This window comes from Eptesicus fuscus, chromosome 17 (genome assembly GCF_027574615.1).
Source record: "Eptesicus fuscus isolate TK198812 chromosome 17, DD_ASM_mEF_20220401, whole genome shotgun sequence".
NCBI lineage: Eukaryota > Metazoa > Chordata > Mammalia > Chiroptera > Vespertilionidae > Eptesicus > Eptesicus fuscus.
This window is the reverse complement of record NC_072489.1, coordinates 49,873,024-49,896,029: the sequence shown is the minus strand read 5'-3', so window position 1 is coordinate 49,896,029 and position 23,006 is coordinate 49,873,024. Positions and strand designations below refer to the sequence as shown.

General features: G+C 43.7%; 3 protein-coding genes across 4 annotated transcripts in view; 1 reads left to right on the top strand and 2 right to left on the bottom strand.

The window, feature by feature from the left end:
• Window positions 1–23,006, top strand: part of BBIP1 (BBSome interacting protein 1) — a 139,310-nt gene that overhangs the window by 53,075 nt on the left and 63,229 nt on the right. The window lies entirely within an intron of this gene.
• ADRA2A (adrenoceptor alpha 2A) lies at window positions 127–3,890 on the bottom strand. The gene is made up of 2 exons (XM_054728639.1): window positions 3,396–3,890; window positions 127–3,313 (listed from the first exon to the last, which is right to left on the bottom strand). The coding sequence occupies exon 2, from the start codon at window positions 2,956–2,958 to the stop codon at window positions 1,573–1,575; it is 1,386 nt and encodes a 461-aa protein (XP_054584614.1). The 5' UTR covers window positions 2,959–3,313; window positions 3,396–3,890; the 3' UTR covers window positions 127–1,572.
• Window positions 15,332–23,006, bottom strand: part of SHOC2 (SHOC2 leucine rich repeat scaffold protein) — a 56,030-nt gene continuing 48,355 nt past the window's right edge. For both annotated transcript variants that reach the window (XM_054728633.1, XM_054728634.1), the window contains 4 exons: window positions 22,486–22,608; window positions 20,438–20,575; window positions 19,368–19,485; window positions 15,332–17,407 (listed from right to left, as the gene is read on the bottom strand). In XM_054728633.1, coding sequence (XP_054584608.1) covers window positions 17,199–17,407; window positions 19,368–19,485; window positions 20,438–20,575; window positions 22,486–22,608 — 588 coding nt within the window. In that variant the 3' untranslated portion in view covers window positions 15,332–17,198. The remainder of the gene's footprint in view (window positions 17,408–19,367; window positions 19,486–20,437; window positions 20,576–22,485; window positions 22,609–23,006) is intronic.

Genomic DNA, 23,006 nt, shown 5'->3' with positions numbered 1-23,006 from the left:
CACTTAGCAAATGGTACCTTTGTTGCTGCTTGCACTTGTAAAGGTGTTTTATAAAGTGCATGTATTTTTCAATTTAAAGATGTTCTCAGAGTCTGAAAGCTTTTGGAAACTCAGATAACAGGCAGGAGCATTTAATTCATGTTTATTTCACATTTGATCTGTAAACTTTTTATTTAAAAAATCCACTGTCATTAGCAACATGTTGCTGACATTAATTTTTCTTTAGTAAAATGAGAGTGCAAGCCTTAAAGAGTCTCTGTCTGAAACGTGTAGAAACTCCTGTAAACACGAGGTCTCCGCCCTCCTCCGTTGACTTTGGGAATTCATCAGTGACGCGATCTCAACCAGAAAAACAGAGGTGGGGGGGGAAGGACAACACTTTGATACCTAAGAGCTCTTGGGGCAGGATCTGTACAGTTTGGCAGGCCCATTTGTCTTTTCAAACTGTTTACCTTGGGCAAATTGTATCAGGTTTGCCTCTTCCACATAATTTACACTTCTCTGTGTCTAAAAACAGCAGCTCAACGATTTCCCCACAGTCAGCACTCTGGGAGACAGAGAGGCGCACGTACACACAAAACAGAAACATACATATTCTTCAAGCAGTGGCCCCGGAGAAAAAGGAGGGAGGGGACACCCGAAAGAGGTTTTAAAGTGAGTTAAAAGGTGCATGGGGGGTAATGGCTTTATACACGGGGCTGATGCAAGCCAGAAAGGTTCATTGCTTCTGTCTTGGTCCGTCATTGCAATATTTACATAGGAAAAGGCAATTATGCTGTGAGGCACAGGAAAGAAAATGGACAAATCTTTTCCCCCTCAGGGCATCTCAAAGCAGGGCCAGGCCCCAAGGGACAGTCACCAGTTGCTGGTGAAAAAGGACACAAGGAGGGAAGTCATGGCACTAGAAAAGGGCTTGCATTGCCCAGGGACTTGCCCGGCCCCAGACACAACGTGTCTGCCTCTAGGGCATCTCCCACAGCCAGGATTCCGACGACAACAACAGCCAAGCGACATTAGGGACCCCCGCCCCCGCCCCGCAGGTACTATCAAAAATAGTGTCTATTTACAGGGGAGGATGGGAGGGCGGGCTGGGCTGCCCTGAGTTGTGTTTAAAAATAGAGATGGGGGGAGGGGAGAGCAAGGTGCCAGGGCCAGGTAACCCCTGTCGTTAACCCTTGGAGAGCCACATCCTCTGGGCTTCAGCGATTGCTCTGCACTGCTGTGTCTGGACTCGGGGGAGGTGAAAATACCTTCAGGAAACAATACTGATGGGGGGGCGGCCCAGGGACCCTGGAAGATCGCTCCGAGTCCGGAGCGGCCCTAACCATAATGGGGGAAGGTGGGGTGGGGTGGGGCGGGGCGGGGGAGGCGGGTGGCCCTCCCAGCCAGTATTCTTCCCGGGTAGGGAAGAGGCAGATGTTCCAAGGAGGCCGCAGAGCAACCCCCAGGCTAGGGCGCGCGCAGCCGGCAGGCCGGGTGGTCAGCGCGCCGGGACCGGGTAGACGCGCCCTCGGATCCGCCGCCCGGGGTCCGCGCGCGTCCTTGGCGGGGGGTCGGGGGCGGTCTCCGCGCTCACACGATCCGCTTCCTGTCCCCGCGGCAGAGGATCTTCTTGAAGGCGCGGCGGAAGTCGTGGTTGAAGATGGTGTAGATGACCGGGTTCAGCGAGCTGTTGCAGTAGCCGAACCAGAAGAAGAATTTGAAGAGCGTGCGCGGCACGGAGCAGCCGACGGCCGTGAGCGTGTAGGTGAAGAAGAAGGGGAACCAGCACACCACGAACACGCCGATGACCACGGCCAGCACGAACGTGAAGCGCTTCTCGCGGTTCTGCCGCCCGCGCCAGCGCGACGCCTTGGCGCCCCCGCCGCGCTCCTCCTCGGCGCCGGTCCCCAGCGCCCCGGGCCCCGCGCCCTGCCCGCGCCGCGGCAGGCTGTCCCCGGGCTTCGCCGGGCTCTCCCGGGCCTGGCCCTTGGCGCGGCTGCCGCGCTCGGACCGGCGGGACCCCGGGGGCCTCTCCCCGTGCTCGGACGACGAGCTCTCCTCCAGGTCCAGCACGTCGGTGTCGCGCCGCCCGGCCGGCGTGGGCTCCCCGGGGGCCCCGTTGAGCTGGGCGGGCAGCGGCTCGGCCTCCGCGCCCCCGGAGCCCAGGCCGCGCTCGGGGCCCAGGCCGTTGGGCCTGCGCTCGGCGCCCCCCGGCGGCGCGCCGTCCGGGCCCCGGCGGCTGGGCGGCACGCGGGTGCGGCGCTTGGCGATCTGGTAGATGCGCACGTAGACCAGGATCATGATGAGGCAGGGCGCGAAGAAGGAGCCGATGCACGACGAGATGACGTACCACTTCTGGTCGTTGATCTCGCAGCGCGGCTCGTCCTGCTGCTGGCCGCCGCCGCCCTTCTTCTCGATGGAGATGAGCGGCGGGAAGGAGATGACGGCCGAGATGACCCACACGGTGACGATGATGGCCTTGATGCGGCGCGGCGTGCGCTTCAGGTTGTACTCGATGGCCTGCGTGATGGACCAGTAGCGGTCCAGGCTGATGGCGCACAGGTGCACGATGGACGAGGTGCAGAAGAGCACGTCGAGCGCCAGGTAGATCTCGCACCACACCTTGCCGAAGTACCAGTAGCCCATGACCTCGTTGGCCAGCGAGAAAGGGATGACGAGCGTGGCCACCAGGATGTCGGCCGAGGCCAGCGACACCAGGAAGAGGTTCTGGGGCGCCTTGAGCGCGCGGCTGGTGAACACGGCGATGATGACCAGCACGTTGCCGAACACGGTGAGCAGCATGAGCAGCCCGGCCAGGCACACGAGCGTCAACGTCACCTGCAGGGAGTAGGGGACGGCCCAGGCGCCGCCCCCCGGCGCCTCGGTCCCGTTCCAGCTCGCGTTGCCGGCGTCCGGCTGCAGGGAGCCCATGGGCCCGAAGCTGCCCTCGGCCAGCGGCTGCTCCTGGCGGAACATGAACGCGGGTGCCCGCTGCTCGCCTGGGCCTGGTGCCAGCAGCCTTCCGGCTCCGGAGCCCGTGGGTCCTCCTCTTCCTCCCGCGGCCCGCTCGCCCCGCGGCGCCTCACATGGGGTGGGGACCGCGGGGACGTCCAGCTGGAGCTGGGGAGCCGCTAGCGGCCCATGGGGCCCTGCTCCAGCGAACGGCGCCCTGTCCGCGCTTCGGGCGCCCGGGCTGGGCGCCTTTCTGGCTCCCAGCTCCTAAAAGCAGCCAACTTTTATTTCTAGGCGGCGGGGGAGAGTAGGTCGAGCCGATGGGTAAAGAGATTTATTCTTCCCGGAGAGAGAACAAAAATCACCGCTGGCCTGGTAACTTGGAAAGATAACAGGAAATTAAAAATATATTACATCTATCTCTTTGACTCTTGAGCCTGAGCAAAAGCGAGAGGTCTTACCGTGTGCGGGGCCCGCCCCCACGCCGGGAGGCAGCCGAGGGGTGCTGATGCGGGCGTTGGGTCCTGCGTCTGTCCCCTTACATCCCCGAAGCGATTACCGGCTCTCCTGCTTCCCCCAGACGCGGCGGGGCCGGCGGGGCCAGGGCTGGGGCCCGGGCGCGGACCCTGCCGTCTCTGGGAGCGCCGCGCGACTTCCAAAGTTGCGTGCCCTGCTGGGGCCGGGGCGCGGCGCGCGGGGCTCGGGGGCGGCGGCGGCGGGCGAGAGGTGTGGGGGCCGCATGAAGGCGCCCCCGTGCTCAGGCGGTCCGGGGCGGGTGGGCAATGGACCCTCCGGGAGCCGCGGTCTAGGCAGAGGGTCTTTCGGGCGTCGGTCTGGCGCGCTGCGGGCGCTGAGCGCGACCGGACTCGCCGGCCCGAAGGCAGCGTGAACTGAGGCGGGAGCGCCGGGCCGGGGGAGAAGGTGCTGGGGTGGCCGGGCAGCGGCGCGCCGGCTGCAGGGCGTCTGCACGGAAGCCGCGCTGCTGCTGCTGCTCGCCGCGCTCGCGGTGGACTGGTTTTATAGCCCCGGGATCAAGCCGGCGTTGCCGAGCAGCCGGCGTCAGCCCCCACGTGGGAAGCCGACCCTCCCCCGCCCCTTGCGCCTCCCCTCCGCGGGTCCAGAGCCCGTGCCCCGCGCCTGACCCAGGGGAGCCCTGCCTCCCCGGCGGGACCTGCCCTTTGGAGAGGCGGGTGCCCTGAGCCAGGGGGTTAAGAGCGTGCCCGGGGAGCGGGGAGCGGCCCCTGCTGGGAATTGGCCGAGCAGCTACGGCCAGCCCAGAAGAAAGCAGCGGGCACCCGGGAGTGTCCCCCTCGAGCTGGGTCTTGGGAGGAAAGGGGTTGGAGCCCCGTGACCCGAAGCTGGAAAAAGCGGCCACCGGTACGGTACGGGTTGCATCCGGAGCAGTCCCGCCCTGGGCCGGGCTGCCCTCAACCGTGAGTGCTACTGGCGGCCGTGGCGAGTGGAGTCCCGGCGAGAAAGGAAGGCACAGGTGCGGATCGACCCCCTGGGGCGGAATGGGGATCGCCTCCGGGGGAGCAGCCCCAGGCAGAGTTCAGAGCTGCATTTGGGGGAGGGTGACCACGTGTCGTCCCCGCAGCAGAGCTGTCTGTGAGACCCGAGCGATTCCGGGTCTGGACCGCGCCCCCTAAGACCGCGGTGGGGAGGGGTCCTGGAGGCGGAGGCCAGCGCCGCGACTGAGCGAGGGCGCACTGACACCTGCTGGCCGCTTGTGGTCACCGCTGGGAAGCTACCCGCCAGCACCGGGCGCCTTCTCCCGCCCCGGCAGTCCTTTGCCTAAAGCGCCTTCTCCTACCTCAGGACATGTTTGGGTCCAAGCTCAGGAAAGTAGGACCCAGATTTTAAATTGCACCGTCATGTTGCAGACATCTTTCTAAAGCATACACTTGGTGTGTCTACCCCCAGCGGAGCGAGGATTGGTCTGATAAGGTCAGACAAAGGAAGGGCTCCTCCTGCATCAGAGCCCAGGACTGACACCCACCCTGGACTGGCATAGCCCACCCTTCCCGCGATCCAACAGGCCTGGACCCTGCCTCGCTGGATACCCAGCTCTGGACAGCTGTGAACCATCGTGTCTTTGTTGGGGCAGGAAAGCTAGACTCCACCCTCCCACCCCACCCCCAGTTTACAGATGCACAGACCCCATCTTTTAGTAAGGGGAGGGTGCTGGCCAAGAGAAGAGAGATTTTCCATGTCCTCTGTGATAGGAATAGCATTGAGTTGGGGCGAATGGCTTGTTTTTCTCCGCATGCTTGATGTCCTTTAATAAATTGTAACAGTTTCTAGAGCACCAGCCTGTATTGGGCTATCTGCACTTTTCCAATAAGCAGTAGGCAGTTTAAGAGTAAGGCTCAAGAGGATAGGAACTGTCAGCAAAAAAGAGATTAGACCTCAAGGAAAGTTCTTACAGCAAAAGCTTATGCAGTCACCTTAGCTGGAAGTTCCAAGGATTGAACAGATCCCTTCTGCCCAGCAGGATGCAGGCTCAGGTGGGGGGGCGAGGGGACTAATTCAGGACCTTGAGCATCACTGATAAAGTTATTGAGGCTGCTGCTCTCGATGTAAATAGTCTAGCTAAAGTACTTAACAGATATCTCATTTGACTGCAGTGCCTTTATCTCCCAGTCTTTGCTTGGGGGGTTGGGGGCGGGGGTGAACTCCCCTTCCTGTCTTAATTCTGAGGAAACTCACTCATCCCCTTTTCTGGATCATCTCAAGACTGACAAGGCAGATTTTCCTCCTTCCGTAGAGCCCATCATTTCCCATCTGTACTCAGAACTCAGCTGAGTCTCTTGGCAGGAGCAGAAACTTTGCATGAGGCTCCGTTGGAAATGTGTTTACACTCATCTTAGCACAGCAACCAGGAGCCCCAAACGTCAAGAATGAATGCTGAGACAAAAATCAAAGCCCGTGGCAACCTGGGGTTCACCGTGTTGTTCGTAGAACACAGGGCTGAGTATTTGAGAGGCCTTCGCTGCCCATCTCTGCACCAGCTGCTTCCCAAACAGCCAAATGGTTTCTTAATTTCTGGGTTGGGAGTCTTTTATCCTAAAGTAGATATAGGCCTTCAAGGAGCTAGGCCAATACACAACTATTAATGATAATCACTGCCTTTTGTTAAGCACCCAGTATACATCATGTCCAGGGCTATATGCAGAGTCCCTTTATACCCCCGAGTTCCTCCTCTTGACATGTTTACCTCATCACCAAAGACTCTGCCTCCTTGGTTTGACACTAGGGTCAGTATCTCTGAGCTTTGAAAAGCTGCTGGCCACCACTACTTTTTGCTAGGAGATTCAGTGCTATGCTAGCTTAGTGAGACAGCGTTGAGCAGAGAGACATCCACAAAGACAGTACTTCTTAACCAGGCCTGTTTATCAGCATTGCCTGGAAAGGTAACACACACTTACCAGTACTCCACCATTATGCAAGTCCAATGAGTCATAGAGGGATGCAGTTTGTGTATTTTAACAGAGCTCCATGGGGGATGCTAACAGGCACCCTGCTTAAGACTCACTGTCCTAAGCAAAAAGTCCCAGTGGGGGTCAGGGAGGGGGTTCAAATGACCTGAGGACTTTTCTCAAGCCAACCTGAGCTAGGGAGAATGGGCCCCAGATTGAGAATCAGTGCCCTGGTGGGTCAGCTAGGAGGGTGTCATAGCCCTCCAGGGATCTGGGCAGAACAGTTAAGAGCCATTGTAAATAGGGAGGTTGGCTTTGATGGCCTGAGGATGAGTCAGCTCTGGGTACACAAATAGAGGTCCATTAATAAAAATAAATACTATGTATTAGCACTGACCCCTGCCAGGCACAATGCTGAGCAGTTTATGTACCAGATATTTAATGTTATTCCCCAAACAATCCTAATATGTAGCTGTTATCACCTGCCTTTGCAGATGGGGAGAACAAGGACCTGGGAGACTAGCTTAGCCTGCCCAGGTAGTAAGCAGCAGGGTAAAGCCTGGACCCCATGTTTCCTGATTATAAGCCAAACAAGATTTCTAACTCCCTCTGCCACACGACAGGGGGACCTGCAAGAGGTCCGTCAGGAATGAGAGCAGTGACCAGCTGGCCAATCCTCCCTGCATCCCTGAGCTCCTCGTCCATGCGTGGCTCCTAGGGCAGGACAGTAGAGGACGATGCGTTCTTTCATTCCACACATGATGCCTGCTGCATTGGAGGAAGCATCAGACGCAACACTTTCCAACGGCCTACCTGCTGGACAGCAAGCACTACACTAACTGGTTGTGCAACCCCAGGATTGCTAGCCTCCCCTCAGTGGGAGCAGCCACTCCCTCTCCTGGGTGCCTCTAAGTGTTCTGTCCATAGCTTGGGTGCACCCTTATTGCACTAGCTTATCTGTTCATTGGTACGATAATCTAGTAAGGGGAAAGGACTGTCCTGACCACCTTTGTATTCCCAGAGCATACCTAAAACAGGTTTATTAAAAATCACATTTCCTCCTGCTTGGTGTGGCTCAGTGGTTGAGCAAGTCACTGGATCAATTCCTGGTCAGGGCACATGCCCAGTTTGTGGGCTTGATCCCCAGTAGGAGGTGTGCGAGAGGCAGATGATCAATGTTTCTCTCATCAATGTTTCTAGCTCTTTATCCCTCTCCCTTCCTCTCTCTCTAAAATCAATAAAAATATATTAAAAGAAAGTTAACAATATGGTCAAATAAGTTATTTTTTAAAAAAGTGAAAAGATCACAATCAAATTTCTGGAATCTACCCCTATTACATCTGTAATTAAAGTGTCAGGCAAAACGACACCAAAATACAACCTGACTTCATCTAAAGGGAGTGAGGAACTGGAAAGAGGTGGTATTAATAGCTTACTTTTGCTTTGTGTTGTTTGGGGTTTTTTGAGTGTGTTGTTTTTTTAAGACTTGACTAAGAAAAAGCTATGTGCCTTATTAGCTTGGACTCCTAGGCTGTGATATAACCCTCACAAACGGTAGTTTGGACACATACACACACAATCAGGCTACACACCCACACAGAGAGACCTTAAACACACCCTCTCAGCCATCTGAACACAATGGGCAGGTGGGGAACACAATGTTCTCACTGCCGTCCATGCCGTGCGCACAGCTGGAACCAAACATCTGTCAAGTGGCTGTATTGCTGACACAAAGGCAGGGGGCGGGGGCAGTCACTAGGAAAAAAACCTATTGCTTACTTTGAGCTATTATTCAATTCCTCCACTTTCTTGTACCTGTGCTGGAGCCCTTTTGGAATCACACTGTCACTGAAGGCAAATGTAAGCCAAAAGCAAAGCATGGATTGCAAGAGTGTTGTCCTGGGAACTGCCTTAAGTACCACCATCCATTTCTCATCACTGCCTGCCAGGCCAATCCCGCTATACTACGCTCACGAGTGAAGTCCTGCCACCACCTCCATCAACGAGATTCTGAAGTGCTAGCGCATCCTGCCCCAGCCTGGAAGATGAAGCCAGGTTTTTCTGTCTCTGCAAGGGCCTCTGGGCAAGACCAGGAAGTCAGCAGTCTGTGCCAGGATCATCTCTACCTTCAGGATGCCAACCAAGTTTGGGCTCCCATCTGACTCTTTGCTGCTGCCCAACCCCGCAGGACATGTTTGTGTTTCCACTGAAATGTGAGGGCTGTGCGCACACATGAATCTACCATCCCCTCCTGCAGGCCTTCAGGCGGGTCCTCACAAATAGGTGTCCCTTTCCCTCAAATCCAGGTGAATTATCTTGCCTGCTGTGTCCAGAAGCATAAGGAAAAGCAAAGCTTGAAACAGTCATGGCGAGTGATATTCTCAGGCATAACAGGTGAGCCAGATCCACTGGCCCTATTAATTGTCACCAACATTAATAACTCCTGAACTAACATCCCATTAATCTGATTAGGTAAGGTGAATCACCCCTCACATTTACTCAAAGAAACCAAGGAGACAGGGTTCCCAAAACACACACACGCACACACACACACACACACACACACAATTTAAGAGGTGGTCTATCACTGCTCTCTAGAAATTTTTTCCATCCTCCTTCGTTATGACAAAGCTCAAGGTCTTCCATCCTAAAGGGAACCCTGCCTGGGGAGGCATTCAAGTCATGAGTCTGAGTTTTGGAGCAAAACAAACCTGGGTTCTGGTCCAGTTTCTGTCACTTAAGCATGGTATTAATTAACTTTCTGGACCTGTTTCCTCATATGGAAATGGGGGAAATACTTGTACGCACCTCATGCACATTCTTAAAAAAAGATTAAATGAGCAAATACATTGAAATACATAACGTAGTGTTTGGTATTTAATAGGTGCCCATTATGCATTGAGAGCATTTGTTTAGTTGGCAACACTTTCTCCTTTATTAATTTGAATTTTCCTCAGACATGCAAATAGATCCTAAGATTGCCCAACTTAAAGTTTGACAGCTAATTAATAAATTAGCATGAGAAGAATTAAAAACAAAATGAAAGTGGGAAAATAGGACTTTAATGGGTTTTAATAGGTATTTCTTTGTGTGAGAAGCAAAGGAGGGGGTGGAGATCAAAGGTTTTGGAACAGTTCATAATATGTAAGGATACACATGCAGTTACTTACATTATTAGCTACCGAAGAAGAGGCACAACCATCAATGAAGTTCAAATTGGACTTAATAAGAGAAACCCACCAACAGGGTCATTAAGTACTAAAATTTGTGAGAAATGAAAACTGGGAATTGCCTTCTCTGGACGCTTTAAAAGCAGGATTTATGTCTGTTGATTTTGAGTCAGGTGTGGACCAGACTGGAGGTAGAAAGAGCCAAGAGAAAGAGAAGAGAGCCATAGAACCTCAAAGCTGATGACACTTCAGACAAATAGGGTAAATAGGGGAATGCTGTTTGGGGTGCTTTCTTTTGCGGTAGAAAGCCCAACTGAAACTGGTTAAAAGACAACAGAAAATGGATTAACTCACATAAATGAAATTCAGTCCAAGCTAGGGACAGAGTTGGCTTTGGGAAGGTTGCTGCGGTGGCTGAATGTTCTCACTAACAACCTGATTTCTTTTCATCTCTCTACCAGTGGAAAAGATAAAGAGGATTAAACATATTAAGCATATGCAGAGCGAGCAGTAGATATGAGAAACAATGGAGTCCTCCAAAACACACATGAGAAAGAAGCTGCCTTGGTTTTTCCAGACTTTATTGCTAGGAAGCTGAGATGGACCTCTTGTTTCGGTTCTCAGATTTCACAAGAGTCCAGAACCCACAGAACTACCTCCCCTTTTTACTTCAATCTGTGTGAGTAGGTTTCTATTCTGTGCACACAGAATGCTTGACCAGAATGAATGTTAGAGCTTTAATTTCACAAAAATTATTAATCATCTACAATGAACCAGACTTAGTGCTCAACACTGATGCTAATAATCACCATAATCTATAACCACCAAATACATTGTTGCTATTATTTTGAACTTATGTTAGATCAGTTAAGTATAAAAAAAAATTACCTTCATTTGTTCCTCAATGCTCTTCCTTTCTTTATGTAAATTGTTTCTTATATCATTTTCCCTTTCTTAAGAACTTTTTAGAAATTATTGCAAGACAGGTCAGGTCCACTGGAGACAAATTCCCTAAATTTTAGTTTGTATAGGAATGTATTTCTTCTTTTGAATGGTAATTTCACAGGGTACAGAACTTTAGGTTGGTGGGTTTCCTTCTCTCAACACAAACTATTTCACTCTACTCCCTTCTTGCATGGTTTCAAAAACAATTCTGATATGGTTCTTCTCCTTGCTTTTTCATTAGGTAAGGTGTTTTTTCCTATTGCTTCCTTCAAGATTTTTAAATCTTTTTTCTCTATCTTTCTTTTCTGCCATTTGGATATGATATGCCTAGGTATAGATTTAAGGTTATCCTTCTTGGTGTTCTCTGAGCTCCCTGGATCTGTAGTTATGTGTCTAGCATTAAATTTGGGAAATTATCATTATTGTTCAAATATTGTTTTCAAATATTGAACTCTTCTCCTTCAGGTATTACTATTATACATACACCCTTTATAGTTGGCCAGTAATTCTGGGGTATTGCTCACCCTTCCATTTTTTTTCATTTGGAAACTTTTTGCTGATGTATGCAGCTCACTGATTCTTTCCTCAACCATGTCACTTACTAATGAGCTCATCAAAGGCATTCATTTCCATTTACTTCTAGCATTTTTTCCTTCTTAGAATTTCCATTTCTGCTGTATTACCTCTGTATTTTTGCATGTGGTCTTTTTGCTTTGGAGCCCTTAGCATATTAGTGATTACTTTAACTTCCTGGTCTGATAACTCCAGCATCCTTGTGATATTTGAATCTGGTTCTGATAGTGCTGTCTCTTCAAGCTGTTCACCCCCACCCCTTTAATATACCTTGTAACTTTTTATTGAAAGCTAGTCATGATATATTGGGTAAAAGGAACTGATATAGACCTTCAGTGATGTGATAATGTGTTCTACTGCCCGGTGTGTTGGTGTGTCTTTCAGTGAGCTGGTGCTCCTGGGCTGTGACCAAAAAATGAGTACTTCTTAGTCTTCACCTCTTCAGGGACACAGGAAGACTAGAGTTGGGTATTTCTCTTCCCTCCAGTCGGTCAGACTGTGATACAACCCCAACAGGTTAGGCGCTGGTAAAATAGTTTCTCTTGAGGATAGGACTTAAGAACAGAAATGCTCTCAGTATATTTCAAAATGGCTATTTCCCCCTTTCCATGCTGGAAGCAAAAAGAGATTGTTCCACAGTCTTCACTGTGAGAACCTGCTAGGGCTCCTGGAGGTAAAAACTCAAAAAAAAAAAAAAAAAAAAGTGTGGGGGCCCCTTCAGACTGGGCCTTGTTTTTACATCTCAGACTGGATCACACTGAGCCATCAGCAATTCATCAATTATGGTTTAGGCTTTCCTACCCCAGCACTGGTTTCCATGGAGGTTTATGCTCTGGTGGTTGTGATTCTCTGTATCTGCCTCGCTCCGATTTTGGAAGCAGCAGTTTGCCCTGTAACTTCAAATCTCTGACAAATGGTCCATGTGATTTCTTTGAACCCCGAACTCTAAAGTCATCAATCCTTAACTTTGTCCAAAACAAAAATTATATTAAATATTTCACCTATAATCAACAAGATTACTCACACAAAAATAGTAGCAGTTAAGCATATAAATTATACATTAGACTTAAGTCTAACAGTTTGTGGCTTGTATCTTGCATGTGGTTTAAAAGAATAGGAAAGAAGTGTGGAATGCAATCTAAATTGCTCAGATTTGTGGTTGTTACAATGTATGGTTTTTCCAATTTGTAGATTCTCAATGGAGGAAAAATTTTGTTTGATTTGGCTTTCACCTGGATAAACCATTTTAATAAAGGCTCCATTATCAGCTTTCATCTGGTTAGTATATTTCAATCAGAGCAGTGGAAACGATGTGGTTTAGATGGGAAAGCATTACAGTGGAGTGGCAAGAATACTAAGGAGTCAGAAGACCCAGGCTCTAATTCTATGCTGACATGATACTGCATCAGAGTATAACTCATTCAATTATCCTGGATATCCTCTTATCTTGAAAATAAAGATAATGAAGTCAGAATTATATAAAAACCAAAGGAACAGCAGGGAAAATGAAGTTAGCTTACTTAACTTAAAATAATACGCAACTGGTCCTTAAAAAAAAAAAAACCAAAACCAAAAAAGTGAGAGGAAAAAATGATTACTAAGGTTGTCAAATTTTCAAGGTTCAGAAGTAACCGGAGTCCTTAACAATCCTCAATAAAATGCACAGCCCATGCCAATTCCAATAATTCAAAGTGTTCTAAAATTCACTTTGGAACAAATAATAGTATATAAAAGTTATTAAATAACTGCCAAGGTTCTTAAATATAAACAAACTCAACTTAGAATTGTTTGTATATTTTAGAATTGTGTATTTTAAAAAGCTGGCATTTACTACATGGCATTCAAATGTATTAGAAAAGCTGGAAAAATGCAATCTCCATGAAGTGTGTATAAGTATATATGTGTATATATGTAAAATGAAAAAAGTAAAACTTATCACTCAGGTATCTCACCTAATGATGTAGTAAGACTGCTTATGCACTGGGGAAGTAACAGGATAAGTTATTACTGTACAAAAACAGAAAACTAGAACAATTTTGCTTTTAGTTTTCATCTGCAATCTAAACAAGGTAGGGGTTACTTAGAATCCTTGACTGTACAATATTCTTTTGAAGTTGACTTCCAAGGCCAAAACGTGTAGATTTCTTATTTGCAACTAAGCTGATGTTCACAAAAGTAAAAAAATAAGTCATCAAACATTTTAATGGAAAATGGTAATCATTCTAAACCCAGGTTAATCCCTAACTCTTCATGTTAATATTTTATTTTTTATAAACCAGTCTATGAGTATTTTTTTAAAGGCAATCATATTCTCAATTGCCTCAGGATGGCCCTTATTAAAAGCAGTAACAGGAGGTGCTTTGTTTGGAGGTTAGAAAAATTGAGCTCTGAATGAAATCAGCTATTAATTTTTTAGAAGTAAATTATTCAAATATGTGTGAAATCCATTAGACTGTGACCTCAATAGCAAGTGTTTGACAAGCTATATGATAAACATTTTATACTAAGTAGTGCTACTTACAAGGCATATTATCTGTAATAAAATTCAGCAAAACAATGATCCTCCAAAATCAACACCAGGAACTTCTTTACAATTCAATCACCTGCCTGACTTAAAACACAAGTTCACTTATGTTTTCTCCATTATGCTTTGACTATCTCCCATATTCATAAATATGTACTCACATACATGGTATGTCTACACTTCAGAAACTAAAAGGCTAATTCCAAGCATTCTGAATGCTACTTCTACCACATCAAATTTGGACATTTAGATGCTTAAACACTGTGTATTAAAATTCCCTAAGATATAGCCCTGGTCAGTGTTGCTAAATGGTTAGAGCATCGGCCTGCACACTGAAGGGTCATGGGTTTGATTCCTGTTCAAGGGCATGTACTTAAGTTGTAGGTTCAATCCCTGGCCCTGGTTGGGCTCATGTGGGAGGCAATCAATATGTCTCTCTCACATTGATGTTTCTCTCTCTCTCTCTACCCCTCCCTTCCTCTTTTCCACTCTCTCTAAAAATGTACAAAATATCTTCGGATAATGATTACCAAAAACCACACAAAACTCCCCAAGATATAAGTAATATTAAAATTAGGTTTTCTAACTGTTTTTCAAAGTCATTGATAAAAACTAAAAAAAAATTCAAGCATTCAGATTCTTATCTCTAATCTCAAGGAAATTTAAAGTAACCATATATTCAATCAGGTGATAACTTTAAAAAGATTTGGACATTCACATGCCTAATTTGAAGGTAATATTTTTGAGTCAGAATTTTCTTGTGTACATTTTTTAATTATGCCCCTCCCAAATATAAACTCTGCACAACCTGCAAGACGTGCACCTGACAGCCTTGTCTGTACTACTTTCAGTAACGGACACTCTTCCTGCTACCAAACTTTGAAAAGTCCCAATGTGAAACATGATAAACTACTATCTGGATAAGGTAAAGTCCTAACACTAACAAGTATTTACATTAAAAAGTTTATGTTTATAAGTATTAAACTACCACAAAAGGACTGTTTGACAGTTGCTGTTTTGCTACTATACAGGATGGGGCAAAAGTAGGTTTACAGTTGTGAGTACATGAAACATTTTATTCTTGTATTATTATTTATTAATTATTGCATTATCTTCCATATGAACTGTAAACCTACTTTTGCCCCACCCTATATATCAACAAAAAGCAAAGTTTAGAGCAATGTAACATTCTATGACTTTTTTTTTTTTTAATTTACTGAGCCTCATAAAAAGACTAAACCCTTTCTTTAAGAGAAAAGTTTTGGATATGCTAGTTAATCCTACTGCAGTTCAGGAAAAGTATTAGCTCACATGTAGTCAACAATATCCCTTACATTCTATTTAAATATTAAATATTTTGATTTCACAAGGATATCTCAATTAGAGTCCACTTTAGTTTTTTGTTAGAAGTAATAAAATTCATGGGCTCTTACAATGTGGCAGCCATACCCAGAACATATGTTTTATGCTTCTTAAAAAATTTTGTAACTCCTCAGCTACATATGATTTACCTATAACATCACTTTACATGTAAGATTTTGATCATTCTGTATCTGTTATAGACCAATATACTAGTAAATTAAGATAGGGTAACCAAAATGCTTAAAAAACAGTATCTATTTTCATTGTAAAGAAACAATACTTTCCCCCCCCCCTTCAAAAAAAAAGACATTAGGTTATTACTCCTTTTAAAGTTCAAGTTCCACCATCATAATACATAAGCACCCCGGATATAAAATTTTTAAAAACCACACATACACACAAGCTCTAGGTAGAGCTGTAATAAACAAATTTCTTTTATAAACAAAATTTTAACTGAAAAGCCACAGTAGATGGGGGGGGAAAGAAGAAAGGATATTACTTGGTAAAATCCAGTGACATCTACAATAATTTTACAGCACATTTAAGCATTCTAGGGTTTTATATCTTCACCTGCCTTCCATTTCTTAGTTGCTCCTTAAAAATTTGCCAATTACGAATATAGGTTCCACCTCAAACTTAGTCCTGATTTTGAGCACCAGGAAAAGCAAAACAACACCCCAAATTTCTATCTTAATATCATGGCCTTAATTCAAAAATGGTTTTCTTTAAAACACAATGCCCATCTAAATGGAAATAAAAAAAGAAATCCAAGCAGCAATATGTAATTACACATAATAGTTACTCATTACATGGGATGTGTTTTTTAGAATGATATCTAGAATGCACTTGCTCTGTGACTCTCTTCAAAAATTAAACCGACTTAGACTGACACTATCAAAAGTAAAAGTACTGTATAAGGGGCACGCATTTACAACACTGCCAGACTAAAAGCAGTAAAGCAAAGAAAATACATCAAAGAGCACAGGCACATCTTACAGAACTCCCACTGAACTACCAATGGCTTCTATGCAATATGCCTCTTTTCCATAACTATATTAACAACTACCAAGAAAGATGAGATTAAAATCAATGGTACTGAACTGAATTGTTTGAAGCCAGTGCCCCACATGTGGGGAAAAGTGCATTTAGTTCAGCAGCAATACAGCACAGTGTGAAGATATTGTGCTTAGACGCAGATATTCCAGAAGTGAAAGATGTACAAGGCAAGTCAAGATATAAAACCATAGTACACTGTTAAATAACCTTGAAACATACATATATTGCAGTGTTCAAAGAAAAACATTCATTTTCATTGTACAAGGCTAGGGAGAAATCCTTAAAGTTACCTACTGTAGTTTATGATATAATAAATACATATCTATATAGCATTGTATATACATATATAGAATGTGTGTATGTATATTTTTTTGCCAAATTTTTGTTATTTTTTGTGGACCTGCAACTTTTAGGAATGAAAACTCCTTTGCAGTACAAGTTTCTGCTCCCCCAAACTTAAGAAAAGATATTTATACTAGAAAAGGTCTCAATACCCTCCTCCCCCCAACCAAAAGACTCAATTCAAATATTTTGCTTCACAATTGATCTGAGAATCACAATTACAGGAATTCTAGAATTTTGACTATCTTTTCACTTTGCCAGTTGTTTCAAAAAAGCAAATATCTTTTATATTTAAACCAGCTGACGCAAATTCTTTGCAGAGAATATAAACTCTAGATTTGACTGATTAAAACAGAGCAAATCAAAACAATAACAACAAAAAATCCAGTGATTTACTCTGACTGTAAACAATATATAAAATTTAAATCTCAAATTTCAAAATAAGTTAAAGAAAAATTCTACCATCAGGGCCTATAATACTATAAAGATCTGACAACTGGTAAGGGGAAAATGTGTATGAAAAGTTGCAACAAAATCATTTGCCCATTATTTTTGCTAAGAGAAAGTATATCTAACTGTACTACCTCTGCCCCTTAAATTTAATAAATTCAATACAAATGTCTTGAGCAAACTGGCATATTACACAACAGGAAAACATCCATCAAGTTCAGCAAAGAAAACTTATATAAGCCTTTTGTACAGAATTTTTAAAAAAATCTAAATGGCTATGATTCCTCTATTAGCAGAAACACATAATGCAGACTTTATAAATCTGCCAAATATATCAATATCTACATAAATAGACACAGATATAGATATGAAACGTTAATGGCAGTCTATTTGTGAACAGTGTGTGGGACCAGCAGATTTGTATCAGACCATGGCACGATATGGACCCTGCATCTTTAAGAACTGAATGATGAAAGAAGGACCCCCAGCAACAATCTGAGGTGGAAGGTGACTGAGTGGACAGTTCTCAATACTCATGATTGAAAGCTTGCTGCAAAGAGCCAGCTCAAAAGGAAGGCTATGCAGGTTGGGGTTGTCATTCAAATACAGTTCCTCTAGGTTCTCCAGTGTACCTGTTTAAAAAAAAAATCAAATCAATTACTATTTTTTAAAAATTAGTTACTACTAAAATAAATTCAATGGCATGATGCTGTCCTAAGCATTGTATGTACTGAAATACCCATTTCCTCTTAGTTTCTTCTCCTCACATTAAAACTCTCTACAACTGCGAGTCTCAAGCTTTACTGCATGTTCAAATCAACTGAGGAAATGTGGAAAACGCCAATATCCAGGTCACACTCCACATCAGTTAAATTAGAATCTTCCTTTTTGGCTGTTTTCAAGGTTGGAGAGGTTTTTGTGTGTGTTTCTTAACTCCAGAGATAAGTTTATTGTACAGTCAGTGCCTGTAATCATTTTTCTGTTGTAGACAATGTGACAATCTCTCATATTAATCAATTTCTCATATGGAAAGGTTTTTGTTAGTTGGTATAAATCTTTCACTAAGGCATCACATATTTATTTTTTTAAATATTTTATTAATTTCAGAGAGGAAAGGGGGAGGAGAGAGAGAGAGAGAGAGAGAGAGAGAGAGATCAATGATTAGAGAGAATCACTGATCGGCTGCCTCCTACACACCCCCTACTGGGGACTAAGCCAGCAAACAAGGCAGTGCCCGGGGAATGAAACTGTGATCTCCTGGTTCACAGGTCGATGCTCAACCACTGAGCCACACGAGTCAGGCATCACATATTTAAAAGTAAGCCAAAAATCAATTTATATAGTATTTTTAATTTTTTCTTAGACTTAGGATACTCATACTTTCTAGGCAAATGTTTCAAGCAACTGCATGAGGCCAGCTGCATAAATACACTAGAAATAAAAGTGTAGCCGAAACCAGTTTGGCTCAGTGGATAGAGCATTGGCCTGCGGACTGAAAGGTCCCAGGTTCGATTCCAGTCAAGGGCATGTATCTTGGTTGCAGGCACATCCCCAGTAGGGGGTGTGCAGGAGGCAGCTGATCGATGTTTCTCTCTCATCGATGTTTCTAACTCTCTATCCCTTTCCCTTCCTCTCTGTAAAAAATCAATAAAATATTTTTTCAAAAATAGTTCTAACATGGACACGACAACAAACTAAAAAAAAAAAAAAAGAAGATATATATTTTTTTAAAGTGTAAAGTTGCCTCATGTTTTGGCAATTTTTCAACTTCAAAATTTGTGATATTTGATAGTGGTATGTAGAAGAATAAAAATAATGGCTACCGAGTAATAGATTTGTTTACACTTAATAGTTTATTTAATATTCAGAGAATGCTATGAGAAGTTACTATTATCATCCTTATTTTACGAGCAGGAAACTTAAAACTTAGGGTTCCCCTACCTTATCCAAAGCCATAAAGTCAAATTTTGAGTTGTCTATTTTACTTCAAAACCATTCTTAACCACTAATCTATAATGCCTATGGAACAGCATGATATAGATGGGAGACATAACACATGAAATTACTAATTTAAAAATTACTTTGTGACCTCAATCAACTCTCTTCATAAAATGGGATTATAACTTGCACTGCCTCAAATTCAAGGTGGTTATGTTAATAGGTATTTTAAAAAAACTTAGAAAATTCTAAAGTATTCTCAAATATTAATATTAATAAAATATTATTATTAATTCTAAAACCTCATAAGGAAATGTTCTTTTGGCATAAGACATTACTAGTTTAAAGCAAGCCTGTGTAATTTTTAAATTTAGAAGAAATATGAAATAACTCTTTGAAATTAAGGTTATACCTATTAGAACGTAAGTATGCTAAAACTTTCTCAAACACAATATTCCCCCTATGAAGAAACCTAACCAAAACCAACCAACCCACCAACTACTAGTGCTTTCTTAAAAAACAAAAACTAAAAACAAAAACATCTTAAGTCTGCTGGAACCTCAGTTGACAAAAACAGATTTGTCATAATTATCTGAAATACTACTTGAAGGAGCAAATTATTAGTATAGAGTCAAGCATCCAAAGGTTTCATACCAATTTCCTCAGGAAGATGAGTAAGTAGGTTCTCTCCAAGGCCTAGATGTGTGAGATTGGTAAGGTGACCAATGCCCCTGGGAAGAGTGGTCAACTGGTTGTTTGTCAAGACTAATTTCTGAAAGATCAATTTAAGAAAAGATGGTTACATGTATATTTCCAACAACTGATGTAAATTTAGAACTAAATATCTACTAAATCAATAGCATAAGCAAACAGAGAAATTAGATTGGACAGGACAAGAATTAATTAAGTTTTCCTTTCAAAAAATATCATTTGTTAGGAAGACAAAAGCAAACATGTTAAATGAACATAAAACTCAGCTCTAAATCTATAATAGGAAAATCTATCTGGTCCAAGATCAAATTCTTAAGAAAAATGAGCAATTTGGAATGCATCCAAAAGCTTTAATCATCCTATCTAATAAAAGAGTAATATGCAAATTGACTGTCACTCCAACACACAAGGTGGCTGCCCCCATGTGGACACAAGATGGCCGCCACAAGATGGCTAGCAGGGGAGGGCAGTTGGGAGGGACCAGGCCTGCAAGGGAGGGCAGTTGAGGGCAATCAAGCCTGCAGGGGAGGGCAGTTAGGGGTGACCAGGCCAGGCCGGCAGAGAAGTTGGGGGCTACCGGGCCAGCAGGGAAAGGCAGTTGGGGGAGGACCCAGGCCTGCAGGGGAGAGCAGTTGGGGGTGGGGGGGACCAGGCCTGCAGGGGAGGGCAGTTAGGGGTGACCATGCCTGCAGGGGAGGGCAGTTAGGGGTGAGCAGGCATTCAGGGGAGGGCAGTTAGGGGCAATCAGGCTGGCAGGGGAGCAGTTAGGTATCAATCGGACTGGCAGGGGAGTGGTTAGGGGGTGATCAGGCTGGCAGGCAGAACCGGTTAGGGGCAATCAGGAAGGAAGGCAGGCGAGCAGTTGGGAGCCAGCAGTCATGGATTGTGAGAGGGATGTCCCAGATTGGAGAGGGTGCAGGCTGGGCACCACCCCCCCCCCCCAACGCCCTATGCACGAATTTCGTGCACCGGGCCTCTAGTATAACTATAAAATCATTAGGATAATGTTTTACCTGTAAATCCTTAAGATAAGCAATTTCATTTGGCAAGGATTCCAATTTGTTCTCCTCTAGATCCAGCTCTCTTAACTTCCTAAGGTTTCCAAGACCATGGGGAAGCTTCTTTAGAAGATTGTTTGATAATATCAGAACCTAGAGAGAAATTATTGATAGTATTTGGCAACTCATAAAATGGAATTATACATTACCACTGTGTGGCTTAAAATTTATTAAGCAATGCTAATTTTCTAAACACTGAGTATTAAAAATAATGTTCAAATAAGTCACAGAAAATAATTAACTTACTATTCTAAAAAAAAAAAAATCACTGTAGTTATTGGAAAAATGGATTTTATTTGATTAAGTCAAAACTAATGTAAGCAAAAGAATTTAACTTTAAATTGAAAATGTATATAATTATTAACTTAAAAATATATACAATTACAACTACTTATAGCAAGATTCATATAGTTAATGGTATTCTGATAGTTACAAATGTCTACTAGGAAACCAGTTATTTATTCAAACCCCTTACAAACTATCATTTAAGGAAGGTAACAACTGACTTCTTAAACTGCCTACATCTATCCACCACAGTTATTATTTGTGGTATATTTATTTACATTGCAAGATATCCAACAATATACTGAAGAGGGGAAAAAAGGTTGAAGAAGATAGTCCTTGTTCTCAGAGAAGTTACAATAGGGATGTCAAGAAACAATACTGGGTATGGGGATAGTGAAAAGGAAACTAATAGGGAAAATCTACATAAGGTTCTGGTTAACTTTTTATGCAAATGTATTTCCTTCAAAGTTATACTATCCACAATAAAATAACCATATACAAGTAGACCAAGAAAATAATAATAGTTATCATTTACTGAGTTTACTAATTGCAGGGCACTATACTGAATGTATCAACTACAATCTTACAAGAAAAATACTATATATTATCCCCATTTCACAGGTGAGGAAAATGATACTTGGGAAGTTTAAATCCATAAATATAGAGAGATAAAACTGAAATTGTACTCAGATCTGTTTGGCTTCAAAGCTCATTCTTTTAACCATTATACCATACTTTCACCTGACTGAATGAATGAATGAATGAAGCCCTAACCAATTTGGCTCAGTGGATAGAACATAGGCCTACGGACTGAAAGTCCCAAGTTCAATTCTGGTCAAGGACACGTGCCTGGGTTGTGGGCTCGATCCCCAGTAGGGGCATGCAGGAGGCAGTCAATCAATGATTCTCTCTCATCATTGATGTTTCTATCCCTCTCTCCCTCGCCCTTCATCTCTGAAATCCATAAAAATATATTTAAAAATAATAATAATGAATAAAAGAAAAAAATCATGTTTTTAGAAAACCAGGATATAAAGAAAAACAATTTTAAAATATGTATTTACTATTAGTAAGCTTTCTCATCAAAAGAATGAAAATCGTAGGGACTCAGAGGCAGGTGAAATCATGCTTGACTAAGGAGGTAACAATAAGATGGACCTTTAATTCCAGAAAAGAATTTTAAAAGGAAAAAGAAGGGAATGAGGAGAGGGCATTCTCAATATCGAGAACAGTAAGACTAAACATACAGAGCTAGAAATATGCATGTTTCCAAAAAAGAAAATAATCTATTTAAATAGTAAATAAAAGAGTAGGTAGATAATTAGGATGGAAAAGTAGGCCAGAATTGCATAAAGGGTTCTAAATGCCAGTCTGAGGAATCCATAATTATTTTGATAAGACAATGATGCAGAGTTCATAAACAATTAAGGGGGAAAATATGTTCTAAAAAATGCTATTTTTTTTTTAAATGCTAAGTCTTAGAAAACTTTTATAGCACTCAAACCTACCAACTTTTAGTGGGCAAGAGTAATTCAGAAGCACTGACCCAGATTAAGTCAACACTTCATCATCCTAGTGGGTTTGTATGTTTAAGAGAACCCTAACATTTCTAATTATGATCTTCACTCAAATAGAAATTGCTTATTTTAATTGGAAACTTTATAAGTGAGGTAACTGTAAAAGGATTGAAGGAGTTCTAAATGCTCTTTTATACACACCTCAAGAGAAACAAGACCAGACACATCCTCAGGGATCTTTGTGAGCTGATTAGTGGCTAAATTCAATTCTACCATACTGGTCCAAGTTCCAAAATCCAAGGGAAGTGATGTCAACTGATTGTCCTAAAAAGACAAAAAGAAGCATCTAAAGTATAACCATAAAAACAAAGTTTCATATACTATCCAATGGAAAGAGAATTCTGAAACAAAACTTATTCCCTTTTCTTGAGAACAAATAAAGAACGAAAAGCAATAAAAACTCTAAACCAGGGGTCCTCAAACTTTATTTAAACAGGGGGCCAGTTCACTGTCCCTCAGACCGTTGGAGGGCCAGACTATAGTTTAAAAAAACACTATGCACACTGCACATATCTTATTTTGAAGTAAAAAAACAAAACGGCAAAAACACCCGCATGTGGCCCGCGGGCCGTAGTTTGAGGACGACTGCTCTAAACTTTCAAAGTTTTTCATACAATAGTTAGGATATAGAAAAAAATACACCATATAAACCAACATGACAT

What these genes read in the sequence shown, in the direction of transcription:
- ADRA2A (XM_054728639.1), bottom strand. Translation starts at nt 2,958, where the DNA reads ATGTTCCGCCAGGAGCAGCCGCTGGCCGAGGGCAGCTTCGGGCCCATG.